This window comes from Diplodia seriata (assembly GCF_021436955.1).
Source record: "Diplodia seriata strain FDS-637 chromosome Unknown scaffold_5, whole genome shotgun sequence".
Taxonomy (NCBI): Eukaryota; Fungi; Ascomycota; class Dothideomycetes; order Botryosphaeriales; family Botryosphaeriaceae; genus Diplodia; species Diplodia seriata.
In genome coordinates, this window is record NW_027117312.1 from 1,341,808 (window position 1) to 1,357,777 (window position 15,970).

The 15,970-nt window shown below is 56.5% G+C and overlaps 4 protein-coding genes across 4 annotated transcripts; 2 read left to right on the plus strand and 2 right to left on the minus strand.

The window, feature by feature from the left end:
- Positions 1 to 1,925: 1,925 nt before the first annotated feature.
- SLS55_005404 (uncharacterized protein) lies at positions 1,926 to 3,018 on the plus strand (the record flags this gene model as incomplete). The annotated part of the gene is made up of 3 exons (XM_066776854.1): positions 1,926 to 1,994; positions 2,042 to 2,091; positions 2,148 to 3,018. The coding sequence occupies 3 exons, from the start codon at positions 1,926 to 1,928 to the stop codon at positions 3,016 to 3,018; spliced, it is 990 nt and encodes a 329-aa protein (XP_066632696.1).
- Positions 3,019 to 5,380: 2,362 nt separating this feature from the next.
- Positions 5,381 to 9,590, minus strand: SLS55_005405 (uncharacterized protein; the record flags this gene model as incomplete). The annotated part of the gene is made up of 6 exons (XM_066776855.1): positions 5,381 to 5,661; positions 5,741 to 5,855; positions 5,941 to 5,960; positions 6,475 to 7,324; positions 7,382 to 9,497; positions 9,553 to 9,590. The coding sequence occupies 6 exons, from the start codon at positions 9,588 to 9,590 to the stop codon at positions 5,381 to 5,383; spliced, it is 3,420 nt and encodes a 1,139-aa protein (XP_066632697.1).
- A 3,430-nt stretch (positions 9,591 to 13,020) lies between these two features.
- SLS55_005406 (uncharacterized protein) lies at positions 13,021 to 14,053 on the minus strand (the record flags this gene model as incomplete). Its single annotated transcript, XM_066776856.1, has 3 exons — positions 13,021 to 13,164; positions 13,233 to 13,669; positions 13,720 to 14,053. 3 exons carry the CDS (start codon positions 14,051 to 14,053, stop codon positions 13,021 to 13,023), a joined length of 915 nt encoding a protein of 304 aa, XP_066632698.1.
- A 347-nt stretch (positions 14,054 to 14,400) lies between these two features.
- On the plus strand, positions 14,401 to 15,400 carry PAP1_1 (polynucleotide adenylyltransferase; the record flags this gene model as incomplete). Its single annotated transcript, XM_066776857.1, has 2 exons — positions 14,401 to 14,491; positions 14,544 to 15,400. The coding sequence occupies 2 exons, from the start codon at positions 14,401 to 14,403 to the stop codon at positions 15,398 to 15,400; spliced, it is 948 nt and encodes a 315-aa protein (XP_066632699.1).
- Between the last annotated feature and the right edge of the window lie 570 nt (positions 15,401 to 15,970).

The window sequence follows — 15,970 nt, forward strand, 5'->3', positions numbered from 1 at the left end:
TGAGGCTTTCCTTACCGCTAGATCGGGTTGTTGAGGGAAGTGGTTTGCTTTGCTTTGAGCGACGTCGGTAGGGCGATGGGGTTCACGGGAAGGGTAAGGGCCAGGGTGTGACGGCAGGCTTGTGGCGGGGCTCCGTCGGCGGGTGATTGGCTTCGGATGGACGAGTCGAGGCCCCGAGGTGGTACCAGACAGTATTTGGTATTGCTGGATGCAGACCTCAGTGCCACAGCGTGTGCTGGTGATGGAAAAGGAGGGTCAGGAGCTGCCGTGGAAGCAGGTGAATCACGAGGTGGATGAGTCCGAGACATGGCGGGAATACTATAGGGCTGACAAAGATGGGCGCCGGGCTACAGGCGGGATTGCAAACGGGGTGCGTTAGTGCCCAAATAGTAGGGCGACGGCCACGATTTACGTCATGCACCGCAGAGCAGAGGGTCTGCTACGTAGCGGAGGCATGTGAGAGAGCCGGAGACCCCACATTGAGAAAAGCCGGAGGGCGCTAGCAGCGACGGCGGCATTGGGTAGATGGATGGACGTTGACAGGTCGGCGCCAGATCAGCGGTCGTCAAGCTTCTGCGGCGGTGGGATTGAGCTTGGCGGGGGTGCCTGACCACTGGCCTTAGGCGTGATCCGGATCGTCGCCCAAAGACTGCCGCCCGGGCAGCGCGTCGCACGAGGCACTGCCGAGCAGCGGGACTGCCGCCGAAGCTGTGCGCAGCTGTGCGAAGCGGCACTGCCAGGGTTGGAGGGCGAATGCCTCAGACAAGCGGCGAGTACGGGCACGGCAGGCGCAGGCTGTGTATTGCAAGTGCAAGTGCTTTGGGCCTGGTGGGGCATCGCGGCCATTTTTGGATCTGTCCCTGCGTCGCGGCGTCATAGGCAAGCCTCAGGCGGAGCTCTGGGTCCTCTCGTCAGGCAGCGGGGCGCAGCGCGTGTGCGCCGTCACTACGACTACCCGCCGCTTCGACGCCCGCGCCCAGCTTACTGCTACCTAGTACGCTGCACCACCCGGCGACGTCGACTCGGCCAAGCCCACGCGCAGTCCCTCGTGGGGAGCCAAGGCAGCCGAGTGCCAATGGACGCAGCGCCGCCGCAGAGCAGCCAGGCGCCCGACACGCAGCCGCGCGCCGGGCAGGCGGTGGTCCGTCCGCGCTGTGCTGCGATGCGATCATCTGGCTGCGCCGTTGTGGCTGGACTGCCTGGCCAACTGCAGCTCCGTCCGCTAAACCGGCTGCGGCCCACCCGCTCCTCCCGCCGGTTATCGTGGAGAAGGCGCGCGTGTTGTTGGAAGAACACTGCGCGCTGCCATCGCGCACAAAGTCACATCCGCGCGCCGACGGCTCCAAGACCGCAATCTCGGCCGCTTGCTGCAATTTTCCAGGCGCCCGCTCGCTGCAATATCGATCACCGCGGCTGTGGGCCGTCCATGTGCTAAGCCGTTCGCTTCGAAGGATCGCTCTCAGCCTCAGCCGCCCGCTGCCTGCATCGTATTTCACTAGAACTTCCTCCCTCAGCCATCCGACTTTCCTTTCCCACTGCCGTCCTTGGTTACGTGCGCCACCCCGCCCAGCCTCTCGCCGCATATACCTCCCCGCCGCGCCCAGCACCACCCAGCCTGGTCCTTCCGTTCTATTGCCGCTCCGCCGTATTACGCGCGTCGCGACTGACTGCCGCTGCCCTGCTACCTACTCGACCTCGTCCCGCCCACGTCCGCCTGGTACCCTACCCTATCCTACCCTACCCTACCCGGACGCTCAGCCTCGACGCCGCCGACCTAGCGAATCCTTCCTGCCCGCCTTGCCCGATCGCCCGCCGAGCTGCCGACACTCTGGCTGCATGGGAATAGCGCCATAAACCTGCGAGCACTGCGCTCCCGACTGTCAGAACACCTGCGAACGTCGGGAACCACGGTCGCGACTTTGACCATGACGCCCAAGGAGCAGCATCAGTACATGACCGTCAGCGACCTGAACAATGAGCATTACACCATAGCCGTGCGTACCCCCCGCTCGCCTTGTGTCGCTATATTGACAGCATCCAGTGGTATTGGCGCCTCATTGCGCTACTCGCGTCGTGGATGATACTGGGAGGGTGGGTTGTCTCCGATAGCTTTCTGTGTTTGTTCTCTGGCTCACGCGCCCGATCAGTTACCTTATCATTCCTCCGCTTTTCCACGACAAACCCGACGTCGCGCTACGATGCGATGCACGTCTTCTAACAATCTTCGTCGTCGCCCTCCTGGTCGCCGGATACTCGTTTACCGTCCTCCTCTGCTTCGCCGTGAAGTCGATGATATTCCGTTCCGAGTCTATATGCATGCCCGCTCTTGCGTCCTCAGCCCTGGGCTTGTTAACCGTCTTTTACAACTGGCTGGTGTACGCGAATTTCGCCTGGAACCGGGCTTCCGTCATCGCCGTCGCTCTGTCCGGCGGTATGACGCTGACTTACGGCATTGCCCTCATCTACACTAACCGCCGTATTACGCGTCTGCGCGAGCGCCTGAGCTCTCGCTCCAACAACATGTGGCAGCACAACAGCACATACTACGACAACTGGATTGCAAACATGTTCCCAAGTGTCAAGCGTGTCTCGCCCAACTATTCCCCGCCGCCTGAGCAGCACAACATACCACCCACTGAAGACGATCTGGTCAACCAACAAATGGCCATGCTCCTCATGAACAAGGACCCCGGCCCCTCGCCCGATGCCAGCCAGAGCACTTTCCGCATCCAATTGCCCTATGGTGAAGAATCAGATGGCGAAAACAGCCCTAATGCCCGTCGCCACCGCTCCATGAGACACCATCAGCACTCGGATAGCCGCGGAATCCTGATGAGCCCGCCGCCGACGCTGCACGAATACTATGCCACCACTCGGACAAGAAGTGGAAGCTACGGCAACGGACACTCGTACGATGGCAGAAGAGGGAGACCCGATGACAGGACAGCAGGGGGCGAGCCAAGAGCGAAGAGCAGAGAAGAGCGGCGGCAAGAAATTGAGTTGGGCAATTATCGCTGAACGCTACGCGCGCGTGATTTCTCCTAAGCAATCTCGGACGGAGTTTATGCCGGTTACGTTTCTTGGGTGGCATTTTCATTGGTGTTTCTGGCCTTGGATGGGATGAGGTGTTCGGTGCACACGGTATCGATGGATCTTTCTTCGTCGCTATTTTCGCCGGCTGCTGCCGGATCTTCTTTTGGTTATGCGTTTCTTTCTGTACAGGAGCCCACACCGCACTCTGCAGTCTGCGATTGCATGGGCGCGCCCGCACGGCGTACTTCGTATTCGGTGGAGCAGACGCATAAACGGTCGCGTGAAAGGTACGAAATACCGTAAATTAAGTAGGATAACATAACGTATAATTTCAATTCCAGGACAACCTCGCTTCCATGTTAGGCTCGGATCACGATATGTCCATCCGCCCAAGTCCTCTCGGGCATACCTGTACATTCCTCACACTTACTACTCTTTCATGTCGTTCGACATCATCCCTTCACGGTACCAAAAGCTGAAGTATCGAAGAAAGACAAAGTCACCCCGTCCCAAACCAATAAAACTTCGCGAACCCCTTCGACGTTCCACGAACCCATGCCCTCGGAATGACCTAACCACGACTATCCGCCGTCACCCACATGGCGCTGTTCAAAAGCAGAAAAAAGAAACGAGCGAGTGTTTCGCTCTCGCTCTCGTGTCGCTCTCACTTTACAGATACTGATCATTTCGTTCCGCCCCTCTCTGCCCCGCTCGAAATGTGCAAACAGTGACTTTGGCTGAACTGCATCAGTACCACTCAACCCTCTCTTTCTCCAGGCTGCCACCGGTTTCCCACGACAACAATCCCAGGCAACCAAGCGATTCGCAGAAAGAAGAAGCCCTAAGTCGCGTCGCACCCGGGTACCTGAGCCATCCACCGCTTTTCCCCTCTTTCTCTCTGTCTCTCTCTGTCTGTCTCTCCCCTCCCCCGTCCCGAAGCAACCATCCGCGGAGCGACAGCACGATGGCAGGGCGGCGACCTGCATTGCAGCCCTCGAGTGCGACAACGGGACGCGGGGAACGGATTGAAAGCGGCTACCTGCCGCTGCAGCTGCTGCCCGGTGCGACTCGCACGATTGCTTGTTTTCCACTGTGTGCCGATGGCGCAATGGGGGTATATGTATTTTCCGGGGGAATTTGAGATTGCTGGATGCAGATGTGCCACCAGGATTGTGTGTGTTTGTGTCACTCACCCGCCGGGGGAAAAAACGGGAGTACTAGCCTCGACCGCCTCCTGGGTTCCCCTGCCGTGTGTGTGTCGTTGGCCCCATGCGTGTGTAGGGCTTTGCGCCAACAACGCACCCACCCCGCCGGGACTGGCTGGCTGGCTGTGCCACCTTTGCTGCCTGAGGCTGAAGAGGTCTGCGTTTTTTCTCTTTCTTTCTTTCCCCCTTCCTCGTTGCTGTTGCGGAGGGTTGCTTGATCGCTGTCTCCGATGTTACCTCTTTTCTGGGGGATTTTTTTTTTCTCTCCCCCTCTTTCTCTCCTGTGCGTGTGTGGCTTTCTTGACGATGCGACCCAAGGGTATGTATGGGCTTAGGATGGGAAATGGTCCATCGTCGTCAGCATCATCAGCATCACCCTCAAAGTCAGCACTTGTGTGGGCGATGGGAGGTGTCAGCGCTTCATGAAGCCTTGGTACTTGGTACTTGGTAACGCTCGCGCACGCGCGCTCGTGACGGAGCTGGTGAGCCCGACCGAATTAGTGTACCGCCAAGTTGGTTCCATGGCGCGGGAGCGGGGGATAGGGTCCAGCCTGGCTTGATGAAAGGAGATGGAGAACGCTCCGTTCCCGTGACGATGACGATGGTTTACCTCAGGATTTGTCGGGCGTCCTTGCATGTTTGGATTCTCTGTGTCGTCCCCGAACCTGCTCGCCTGCTGGGTTTCCGCAAGGAAAACTACTAGAGCAAGACGCGTGGAAGATAATGACGTGGGTATGTCCTTGGTGGACTGGAACTAAACTGCTTTGCCGGAGAATTCCACGAATCAAGTTCAAAGCCCGTCAGCAAACTAAAAGTACTGAGATCTGACTGCTTTATTATTACTAAAGGCAAAGGACAGAATGGGACTACATCTACAACCGTCCCATGGAATGCCTGAGTAGATAACGAGAGGGCCCCGGCCTATGCTGCGCTCCTACCTTGTGTTGCAACGCGCGCAACGCACCCCACACTAACCCGTGCACCTATCCCATGCAAGCGTACCAATCTCTGGCCAAAGAAAGAAACCCTACGGTAGTCCCCCCAGCTACCCTTTCTTTTTTCTCCCTCTACCATCCACATAAATAGGAAAAATAGCCTGTCCTTATCCCTCTCTCATACGTCCATCGTTATCAATCTTTCGTTCAGTGATATGACTGCTGCTGCGGGGATAGCGGCGGCGACGACGTTGTTTCCGCCGCACCGGCGCCTGCAGCCACGCCCTTGAGCATCTGGTGCAGGGCCTGGAACTTGACGGGCTTGGTGAGGAAGAAGTTGATGCCGCTGTTGAGCGCGTCGACGCGCGCCGCGGCCGACGCGAGGCCCGTCAGCGCGATGACTATGGTTGGCCGCAGGCCCTCGCGCTGCTCGTGCCGCCGGATCTCGCGCGTTGCCGCCATGCCGTCCATGACTGGCATCGTGAGGTCTGTGGGGCGGGGAAACGTGATGTCGTGATTAGAGAAGGGCGGGTGGTGGAATGCGGAAGGTGGGGGGCAAAGACATACCCATTAACACGTAGTCGAAATGTCCGCCATCCCGCTTGTACGCCTCGACGGCTTGGAGGCCGTTCATGGCTTCTTGATAGTCAAAGTTGTAGCGGCGCATGAAGGCCTTGAGCAGCTGTTGATTTGTGTGTTAACGAATCACTTCTCAACCACCCGAAGTGCTAAAATGTAATGCTTGCGCGGGTGACGGTTCGACCTACGGAGAGATTGATCCGGTTATCTGTGGGAAGGATCAGTATAAATGGAAAATGATCTGCCAAAACGCCCGGGTCTTACCGTCTACCAGCAATATGCGAAGATGAGTGGCGGTTGGCGGCTCTTGCGTGGACGTATCGGTAGGATATCTCTCAACAAGAGTCCGCGGTATCGTGTCGGGGTCAATGATGCTGAGGCATTTCCTCGATTAGTGAGGAAGTCATGTCTGTGGGAGCGAACGGTCATACGAGTTCGACCTTGCGCGAGAGCTGGATTGAGCGTTTCCCAAGTGCGTCGGCAGCCAGTTCGGACTCTTCCATTCTCTGACTGGCGATTCGTTCCCTGTTGGAGAATCTAAAGGCGTGCTCGTCAAGGGCGTTCGCTTGTCGCGGCGGTCCAGACCCTGAGTGAGCACTTTTGCTAGTTTACGGGGCCCGCATCTGTATGTAGTCGAGCCGATTCAGTCAGACCAAAGCTACCTGCTGTACGCTCTTGATGTTATACTTACGGCTGGGTTATTATGTCAACAGTGAGCCTACTGCTAAGGACGCGTGGGTCGGACCGTAGCGCTGTCGCCTCGGCAGCGTGTAGGACGATGAATATAACCAGCGGCTTGTTTTCTGGTGACTTGATGCCTTTCAGTGTTGTCAGTAATTCCAGCTGGGGCTCAAGACAAATGATGATGTCTGTGGAAAGCGCTGTAAACAGATTTGAGACGACCGCATTGGCTCCGAACCATCCCTTCAACGTTTTTGATACGGCAACAGCAAGCTCGCGCCGGCCTTTCCGAACCGTAGGGACCGAGTGGTCGAGATCACCTGGAATGCCTGTCTCGAGGATGCATATTGCACGGTTCCGCATTTTAGAAGCGGCAAGAAGGAGGTAACGGTCGTCGTCGTCCGTTTCTCGCGGACTCTCCGTAAGCGGAAGGTTGAGGTTAACCCTCACTTCAGTACCCACTTGCACCTCACTCTTCAGATCGATAGTGCCTTTCAGGCCTTGGACGATTTGACGCACAATGCTCAGACCAAGGCCGGTCCCGGGTGAGAATGAGTCCTCCTGGGAGAATGGCCGCCACACGCCGCTTCTCAAGTACTCGCTTGACATACCCTTCCCACTGTCCGAAACCACCAGCGTGACGTCGATACTATTGGACTCTTGGCAGGGGTCAAGCTCAGCTTGTCTCGTCCGCATCGATATTCGAATGTATCCAGATTTGGTGTACTTGAGCGCGTTGCCGACAAGGTTCATGACGACTCTTCTCCACGCACCTGGCTGCGTGGTAACGGACCAGTCTCGTCGGTGAGGGATGTCCAGGACTAAGCGGACAACCTTGTCGCTCTCCCTTTTGAGGTTGCCAGCCTGAGGTTTCATCCCAGGTGACGGCCACTACTACAAGTCAGCACTAGTGATCACTCTGATGTGCTCTCGACAGATGTTACTCACCGTCTTGGCTGGGTCTTCCATCTTCTCAAGTCTGATGGAAGCTCCCAGATGGCTATGGCCTACAAACACAGCCTCAATAACCTCTTCTGTAAGCATGGCCAAGTCGATGTTTGCGAATAGGTTCGCCGGCTCACTCAGACTTTGGCTGCCTTTGCGCACCGTCAGATCTATCGGATCCTGTCGCCGACTGCTGCAATCCTTCAATGGCTGCCTTGTAAAAGTGTTAATCTTGGCAAAATCAAGAACATGGTCAATCGTATCCAGCAAGGTCTTCCCACACATGGCCACAGAGTCCAGCATGCCGGCTTGGTAGGTATCGAGAGAAGTATCCTGCAGGAATTGTACGCCGCCGAGTATTCCATGTAGCGGGCACCTGAGCTCATGCGAGATAGACGCCACGAAGGTTGTTTTTGCCCGGTCGGAAGTGATGGCATCAAGTCGGGAGAGCTCCATCATAATGCTGTTGCCGAAGGCCTGGAGATAGATAAGGTCGACGTCTGGATAAAGGAGCCGGCTCGGCTCTGTCGTCCAGCAGAGACAACCTGCAAACCATCTATTCCGCTGATAGTCCCAAAGAGGCAGAACAGCTATGCTCCTCGCCCGTGGTGCGACATCGAGCAACTTTTGGAGCAGGCGGTTCTCTTTGCTCCCAGGAACTCTTCTTGACACCCGCGCTCTCTGATCTGTGCAGACGGCGGCTTTCGAGTTAGGGGCCATCTCTGGCGGACAGTCGGACGATTGAGACGAAGATATTTCTCCTGCCGAAGAAACATTGAAGATGTGCCCCGAGGGGAATTTCTTCAGCAGTTTCTTGAGATCCTTTTCCGCAAGATCGGGACAGAACGTTTCAGAGTCGTAGATCGGCATGCCTGTACTCTCCTTCAGGGAAACCCCGAGAATCTCGCACATCTTTCTATCGGACAGGCCGTCCCCGTCCGAGCTCGATGTCTGCGTTCCGATCCTAAAGTACTCTTCATTTGGTGAAAGTTCGTGGCTCCCGTAATCGTTCTTAGGAGCTGCTGGCGATGTCTTTGGCGACGAGTCCAACTGAGATTCAGCGGAGCGTTCTGCATAGGGCAAATCGATGGCTGCGCCGTAAGTCGCAACCGAAGCGTCGAATATAATGCAGCCACACAGGTCAATGCTTTCCCGCATGATGCTGGCAGCTCTCGAGAACATGTCTTTGGAACCCGACGGGAGCATGGTTTCCTGAAGACTCGTGGTTGACCTTTTGCGAGCCGTAAGAGTGGATGTGCTGAGGACTCGAGGTCTTTTCTTGCCTTTTGGGCTCGGAATCATAGGAGGTGGCGTGTTTCGTACAACTGCAATCGGTCTTCCTGGATCCTCAGAGCTGCTGCCCGCATTGATGCTACTGCTGGAATGTTGTTGGACTGGAAGCGGTCGTCCAAAAGGGGCGCGTTGTGAACCGTCGAGCGATTGCATGGACGTATCTCCCGTAACGAAAGATGTCAAGCCATGTAGCATCTGTTCATACCTTCGGTGGCCCTCCTTGGCTTTGCTGGTTTCAAGATATGCCATGACTGTGGTGGCGATTCCTTGGAGAGCGATGAGCTGCTCCTGCGTCAAGCCATCTCGAGGCTCATGTCCGAAGACGCAGAAGGCGCCTATGATCTTTCCCCAAGGGCTACGCAAGGGAACACCAGCATAGAATCGAACCTTTGGATTATCGAGGACGTATGACCTGTCCACAAAGCGCGGATCCTGGGCGAGATCGTTGATGACCACTGCCGGAATGTCGGAGTCGATACTGATAGGGCCTTGGATTACATCTCCTAAGCTCAGGACGTGTTCGCAAACGCCTTTGCTTCGCGAAATGATGACGCTCCCCAGCCACAGATTGTCGTTCGGGTCCGGCTCTACAGTCGGAAGCAATGAGAGTGTTCGGGTCGCCTCAGCAAGTATATATTGATACTTGCCGTCCAGCAAGGATATCAGGCCGCGGTTGGCATTCAGACGCAGGGCACCGAGCTGCGCAAAGGCTGTCAAAGCCGTGTCTTTGCAAGGCCGCGGGACGAAGCCCGCCGGGGGCACGGTGCATCCCGGCGCGTCCTCCACGAGACGAAGCTCGAGTGCATTTATGGCAGCCTGGTAGAACCTGGCCAACAGACTTGTCAGTGTGTATTTGCGGTATCTGTGGGTCGTGGCATCACCTGTAGGTCTCCCGGTCCCGAGATGTACTGCAGTTCATTGTTGCTCAACGCAAGCACCGGCTCATAGTGAAAGCTCGCAGGCGCGAAAGCTGGGCAGGATGGTTTGTTGCCAAGTGGACTTGTGCTGCAGTCGTCACTATAGCTCAAGCATGAACGAAGGACCAGCGTGATTGCGAAGAGCGATGTATGACGACTGGGAGGCCGGAGGACAATGCCGGCGAGCACTGCTGGATTTTCCGCATTGGCTTAGAGAGCAGACTCTGATTCCAGACATAATCCAATCAAGCAGAGAGCTCGAGCAGGAGTCGCCAAGACTTACAGGTCTCTGCGCGTGCCGTATTAGCCGCACACTTCGTATGGATAGGCAACTAACTGAAACGATTTCTCAGAAGAAGTCGGATCAACCATGAACCAGCGGTTCGCCGATGGTTGCACAAGAACCGGCAGAAGGGCGTCGAGCGTTCCGCGGAGCCAGAGCTCATGGCCGGAAGCACCTCCCTCTTGGCTGGTTTGCCAACGCAAACGACAAGCTTTCCCCAGCTCTTTCACGGGGTAGACTGCTTTGCGAGGTGGCTGCATCTTGTCTCAAACGGGCTCACGCAGAAAGAGGCCGAATCCGGCGGAGGCGAGAGGCCAGGCTGAGAGCGACGCCCTTGCTGCAGCATCCAGCAAGCCACATGTTCCAGGCCGCGACGGAGACGACATCAGCTGCTGGAATGTGAGGGTAAGATGAGATGTACATGGACCAAGACACAGGCTTCATCGGGATGGGTGGATGCCAGCGCGCATGTCACAGCCATCGACGAGCGCGAGCGAGGACGGAGGCAATGGACTAGGAGAGGAGAGAGAGGATGATGAGATCAGAAGGCGCAGGTTGACGTTGTGCGGGGTCTTCGTAGCGAGTGAGAAAGTCGTGGCCGCGGCTTGCCCTTCCTTCCGCCGATGTCATCCCTCACTTGTCTACCATCTCTCTGCGCGCTTTGAAAACTCCCAATCTCCTTCTCAAAAACCTCAACGGTGGTACTTGTCGCTCTTGTGCAGGTCCCTGCCTACTGTCCTCCTTCTATACAGCTAGCAATGTGTCCATGCAACTATCAAGTAGACAAATTCGAACTCGTTCTTTCGAATGTCTACCAGTTCAAGTCTTTGTTTGACATCCTCCATGTGACAGCTGCGTGCCCACGTCTCAACCACTCTTTGCATCGTGAGACTGGCCGACGTCCCGCAGGCCTGAGAGCGCAAACTTGGCGTGTTGAACTCCATGGCCGTACAGCAGTCGAAATAATGAGCCCGAGCGCCGAAGAAAACACTCCCAGTAGCACCTTTGGTGATCCTGCCCTCCCACTCAAGTGCACACACTGCAGCATCAAAGGCGCAGCTGTGGCTGACCCGAGGTACATGCGCTTCTGTTACCACGGTCCAAGGAGGACCCCTATTTCGGCCCCTCGGAGGTTATGCCAATAGGCAATCCGAGACTTCACTTAAGTGAACAACCCTGGCTCGCAACAAGCGGGATGCAAGCCGCCTGAAAATTTAACCTAAGGGCTAGTACCTTACTCAGAGCGGTCCCTAAAGAAATTGCCTCGGAGCGGCTTGAATTCTAGTAACTGCGGGCCTTGTGAGAGACAAACTCGCATGTGTGTATGCATTAGGCTGCACCAAACTGACTGATAAATTATCGTGACAACCTCTCTGGCAACGAAAGTCAAATGGGTTAAATGCTAGATTGTGGTAGCATTATGTATTGCGTTTTGCCTACTAGGCTGTATTGCCGGTTTAGAGGCGAAATATTCGATTTTGAACTATGGTACTGTGAGCGGACTCAACTGAGGATCTAGAGGCCATGAATCTATATTTGCCGCACTTATTACTTATAAAACAAACCCCTCCATCGAAATTCTCTTCTTCATCTTCGCTAAACTTCCCTTCGACAACCCTCTATCGATTCAACTAAAAAGGCTTAGCAAATAAGCATTCACAGAAAACTATCATGCCAATTCCTGAAGATGACGAGAACCAGCCAAGCCTATCCATACCGGTGGGCCCGGAAGGCTCTGTAGTAGCCAGAACCCCCCGCCCGGCCAGTTCTCCTCCCCGACAACACCACCCCTTCTTCCCATACATGAATAACTTTCAACCGCCAGCCTCTCCGGCCGCCGTTACTGCTCACCAAGATTTCCACGATCAAGGCACCCACACGCAGTATCAAGTCCCCGCGGTCCAAAGAGTCCCGCAACAGCAGCTGCAACAGCGACCGCAACCGCAACCGCAACAGTCCCAGCCACCACAGTTGCGACCGGAGGAGGAGTGGTGTTGGTGGTTCTACCCGCACCAACACTACCAGGATCAGTCCCAGCCACCACAGCTGCGACCGGAGGAGGAGTGGTGTTGGTGGTTCTACCCGCACCAGCACTACCAGGATCAGTCTCAGTGGCTGCAACTCTGGGTAGGTATGCCGCCGCCCTTCTACCCTCACTTCTACAGCCCGATGTTGTTATGCCCCCAAACGGGAGCGCTCGCCTACCCCGAATACCCCACATTTGTGCCCCTGGAAGCAGTCATGTGGCCACAATACTCGCAAACACCACTACCGCCACCACAACAACAGTGGCATCAATATCAAGCGCCGGCGTACGTCTCTCCCGTGCCTCAAACCTTCTACACCTCGCCCCGTCGTCCCCCTCCTCGCCCCCGCACCACCGACCGGAGAATCGCCCTCCAAAATATCATTCGTGCCGGTCCCCCTCTTGACGAGGAAACAAGGCTGCGGCGCCTGGCGGAGGGCAGGTGCTTTTACTGCAACAGTTCTGATCACTGGGTACGTAATTGCCCGGTCGAAAACAAAAAGCAGCCAAAGCGGCAGCGGGAAGCGGCTACAGGAGCGCTCGAGTGGCGTAGAGCTAGCCGCGGTGGAGGAGTAGTAACAGAAGTCGGATGATGGCGTGTAGGAGGAAGAGTAGTAGAAGGGTGGTGAGAAGGCAGCAGCTCGGGAGGACGAAGAGAAGCGGAAAGGAGGACAGGAAGGGGAGCATGAGAGGCCGTGTGTAGAGGAGAACCTGAAGAAGGAGGTTGCGGAAATGGTGGGGCAGGAGCCGGCAAGAACGAGGAGGAGAAGGAGTTGGAACGTGCTTATTCCGGGCTTTACTCAGATTCAACCAATGTGCTCTTTACAATTGTGTAAATATATCCAAGATGTCTGGAGGGGAGTTGCGATAGCGTTGAGGTTGAAGTTGATCTTTACTGCTTATTTTGAACGGAGGAAGCGACGAGTAGCTGCAATAGCGGACCATTATAGAAGTTACCTTTCGTAACCTTCCTCCTTTGTTCTATAGAGGTTTATACCAAAAGCACGAAATCTTGTATGCTCCTTATGGCGTCTCAAATGGTGCTCTTACCAAGGCGTTGGTATCCCGCTTCTACAACTAAAGAATCAGTGCCTACGCCCCACACCACGAGCAACATCTCCCATTACTCTCCTTCGGCCTTGGGCTGCTTTAGCTTCTCCGCATCATCAGACTTAATCTTCTGCTCGAAATCGGGCCGCGGGAGCTCCAGCGCCTCGACGACGCGTCCGTACGAGATACCTCCGAGCCTGGCCATAGGACGCAGAATCTGCACGCCACCAATCAGCAAGCTGCGTTTCCCCAACGTATGAGAAACAAAAGAAAGGAAGAATTTACCTGCGGGTCGATCAAGTTTTGCTCCTCGTTCAAAGCGTCCTCCCTCGCCCAGAACCGCACGCCCTCGACGATGGCGAGCACACCCGTCTTCTTTCCCGGCGTGGCGCGGCTCTCAAACTCCTCGGTCTTGTAGAGCTTGGCCTCGACGGAGAAGACGGCTTCCTTGACGCGCGACGCCTTGACGACGGTGCAGGGGGCCGGGTGCAGGCCGGTCAGGGCCCATTCGGAGACGCCAAAGGGAGCGTTGATGCTGGCGGCGTTGGCGGCCTCGATGTAGTGCTCCGAGATGATGTTGAGGGTGCACTCGCCACTGTCGCGCAGGTTGGCCAGCGAGTCCTTGGCCTGGTGCCAGCCGCCGGCGAAGCCGATGATGAAGAGCGGCGGGTCGTGGTTGATGATGTTGAAGTAGGAGAAGGGGGCGAGGTTGGTTGACGAGCCTTGCGGCGTGTTAGCAGGTCCTGTCTCGAGACGGCGGTGCTACACTCACCATCCTTTGATCTTGTGCCGACGAAGCCGATGGGGCGCGGGGTGATGGCGGAGATCAGGAGCTTGTAGTTGAAGGTGGCGGGGCGGCCGTCGGCGTAGGGATCGATCTCGACGTGCTCCTTCTTCAGGCTCTCGCCGCCGTCGTTGGGCCCGTCGCCGAGCTTCCAGTCGGGGTTCTTAGTCTTGTGCCACGCAATTGGCTTGTCTTGCCAGTCCGGGCGGGAGTTTTCGACACTCTTAAAGTCCGGGTGCGGGTTCCGCTGAATCTGTTTCTCGTTGTCCATCATCGAGTTGGGGCCGTCGGGAGGGCCAAAATGGACTCGGGTGTCGGCCATGGTTGCTGATGTGTTGTTCTGAATTAAGTCTATGGGCAGGTGAAGTAGTGTTGGGCCAAGATTATAAATGCAGCCACGGCTTGTAATCGGCTTGTCAGCAAGACGCGGATAAGGAAATCGGCAGGGCTCACAGCCGACGGCGCGAAAGCGTGGACTGATTCGCGCGGGCGGTCAATTGCGGGCACGCAGAGTCAGTGCACGTCATCCGCCTGGCGACTGCCCCGCTTGGGGAAGGACCACCCTGGCCTGCGAAGAGGGGTAGCTCCCGCTTATCTACCGCGCGAACGCTTAAAGATTGCGAACCATCGAGCGATCGGTGCTGCCCTACACCTCTGCTCGGATTCAGAATGGCAGACTACAGCACGTACAAGCTCGGCGATTTCAAGCTGAAGTCCGGCGGCCTCATCCCGGACGCTTTCATCGCATACAAGACTTTCGGTGAACCAGGCCTGCCTGCCGTCATCTACCCTACTTGGTACTCTGGACGTAGGTGTGCACCTGAGCGTTGCGCCTGCAGAACCGCTCCGGCTGAGACTCATAGTGATCTCCGACAACGAATGGCTCATTGGAGATGATAAGACACTAAACCCGCAGAAGTATTTCATCATCATCACCGCACTCTTTGGAAATGGCCAATCCTCATCCCCCTCAAACACCCCTGGGCTGAAGCCTTTCCCCGACGTCCTGTTCTACGACAATGTGCGGGCCCAGTACGAGCTAGTAACGAAGCACCTGAGCATCAAGCATGCCAAGGCCGTGCTGGGATGGTCCATGGGCGCCGGCCAGACTTACCAGTGGGCTACTCAGTATCCCGACTTCATGGATCTGGTTATTCCATTCTGTGGGTCTGCGAAGACTTCTCTGCACAACCAGGTCTTTCTTGAAGGCGTGAAAACGGCTCTCCTGGCCGCAAAGGGCGCGTCGTCAGCTGGTTCAGCCAAGGGCGAAGCGTTGGCAAAAGCTAGCGACTATCGCCCATGGACGGCTGAGGAGAAAAGCGTTGGTCTTAAAGCATTTGGCCGTGGGTACGCCGGTTGGGGCTTTAGCCAGGCGTTCTACAGGGAGAAGCTTTACGAGAAGGCTCTGGGCTTCAAGAACCTGGAGGACTTCATGGTGAACTTTTGGGAAGCCTGGGCGTGTTCCAAGGGTTTGTCTCAGATGATGTGTAGGCTGATGCAGATGCTGATGTATGCAGATCCGGAAAACCTCATGGTGATGCTCCATACGTGGCAGGCCGGCGACTGCTCAGACCAGGAGCCGTACAACGGAGACTTCGCGAAGGCGATGCAGGGGATCAAGGCCAAAGCGCTGGTGCTGCCTGGCAGAACCGATCTCTACTTCCCGTAAGATCAGCAAGCGCCCGTCGGGACAAAGCTGACTGAACAAACAGTCCCGAGGACTCGGCCAATGAGGTCGCCGCGATGCGCCCAGGGATAGGTACGATGGAGGCTTTCCCGTCCGTCTGGGGACATTGGGCTGGAGGTGAGTTAGAATGCGCGACAGCGGCGTGTCTGGACCGGAGTGCTGAAACGCGTTGCAGGACCTGGCCAAAGCAAGGACGACGTGCAGTGGCTGGACGCGAAGCTGGGGGCTTTGTTTGGAAGCGGGTAGGGGCCGCCAGGAGGAAATAGGTGGCCCGGGCGCCGTGCTGTTTCTGCAGTATAATGATGGTATACAATGCTGTAGCAGACTGTTGCACCGAAATGAGAAGCGGTTTCTTTTGCGTCGAACTAGGCGTTAATATTGGCCGCGCAGGCAGGCGGGCGGGCTGTGCGGCGGAAATTGAGAGCCTGCTGCGCCAGGGCCAAGGCGCAGGCACACAGGCGGGTCGGCGATGCGCGGCCACAGATGGTGCCTTGGCCTTGGCGCGAAGCTCCCTCGCTCGCTTTCCACGCACGACTCTGCCCTGCTTCAACA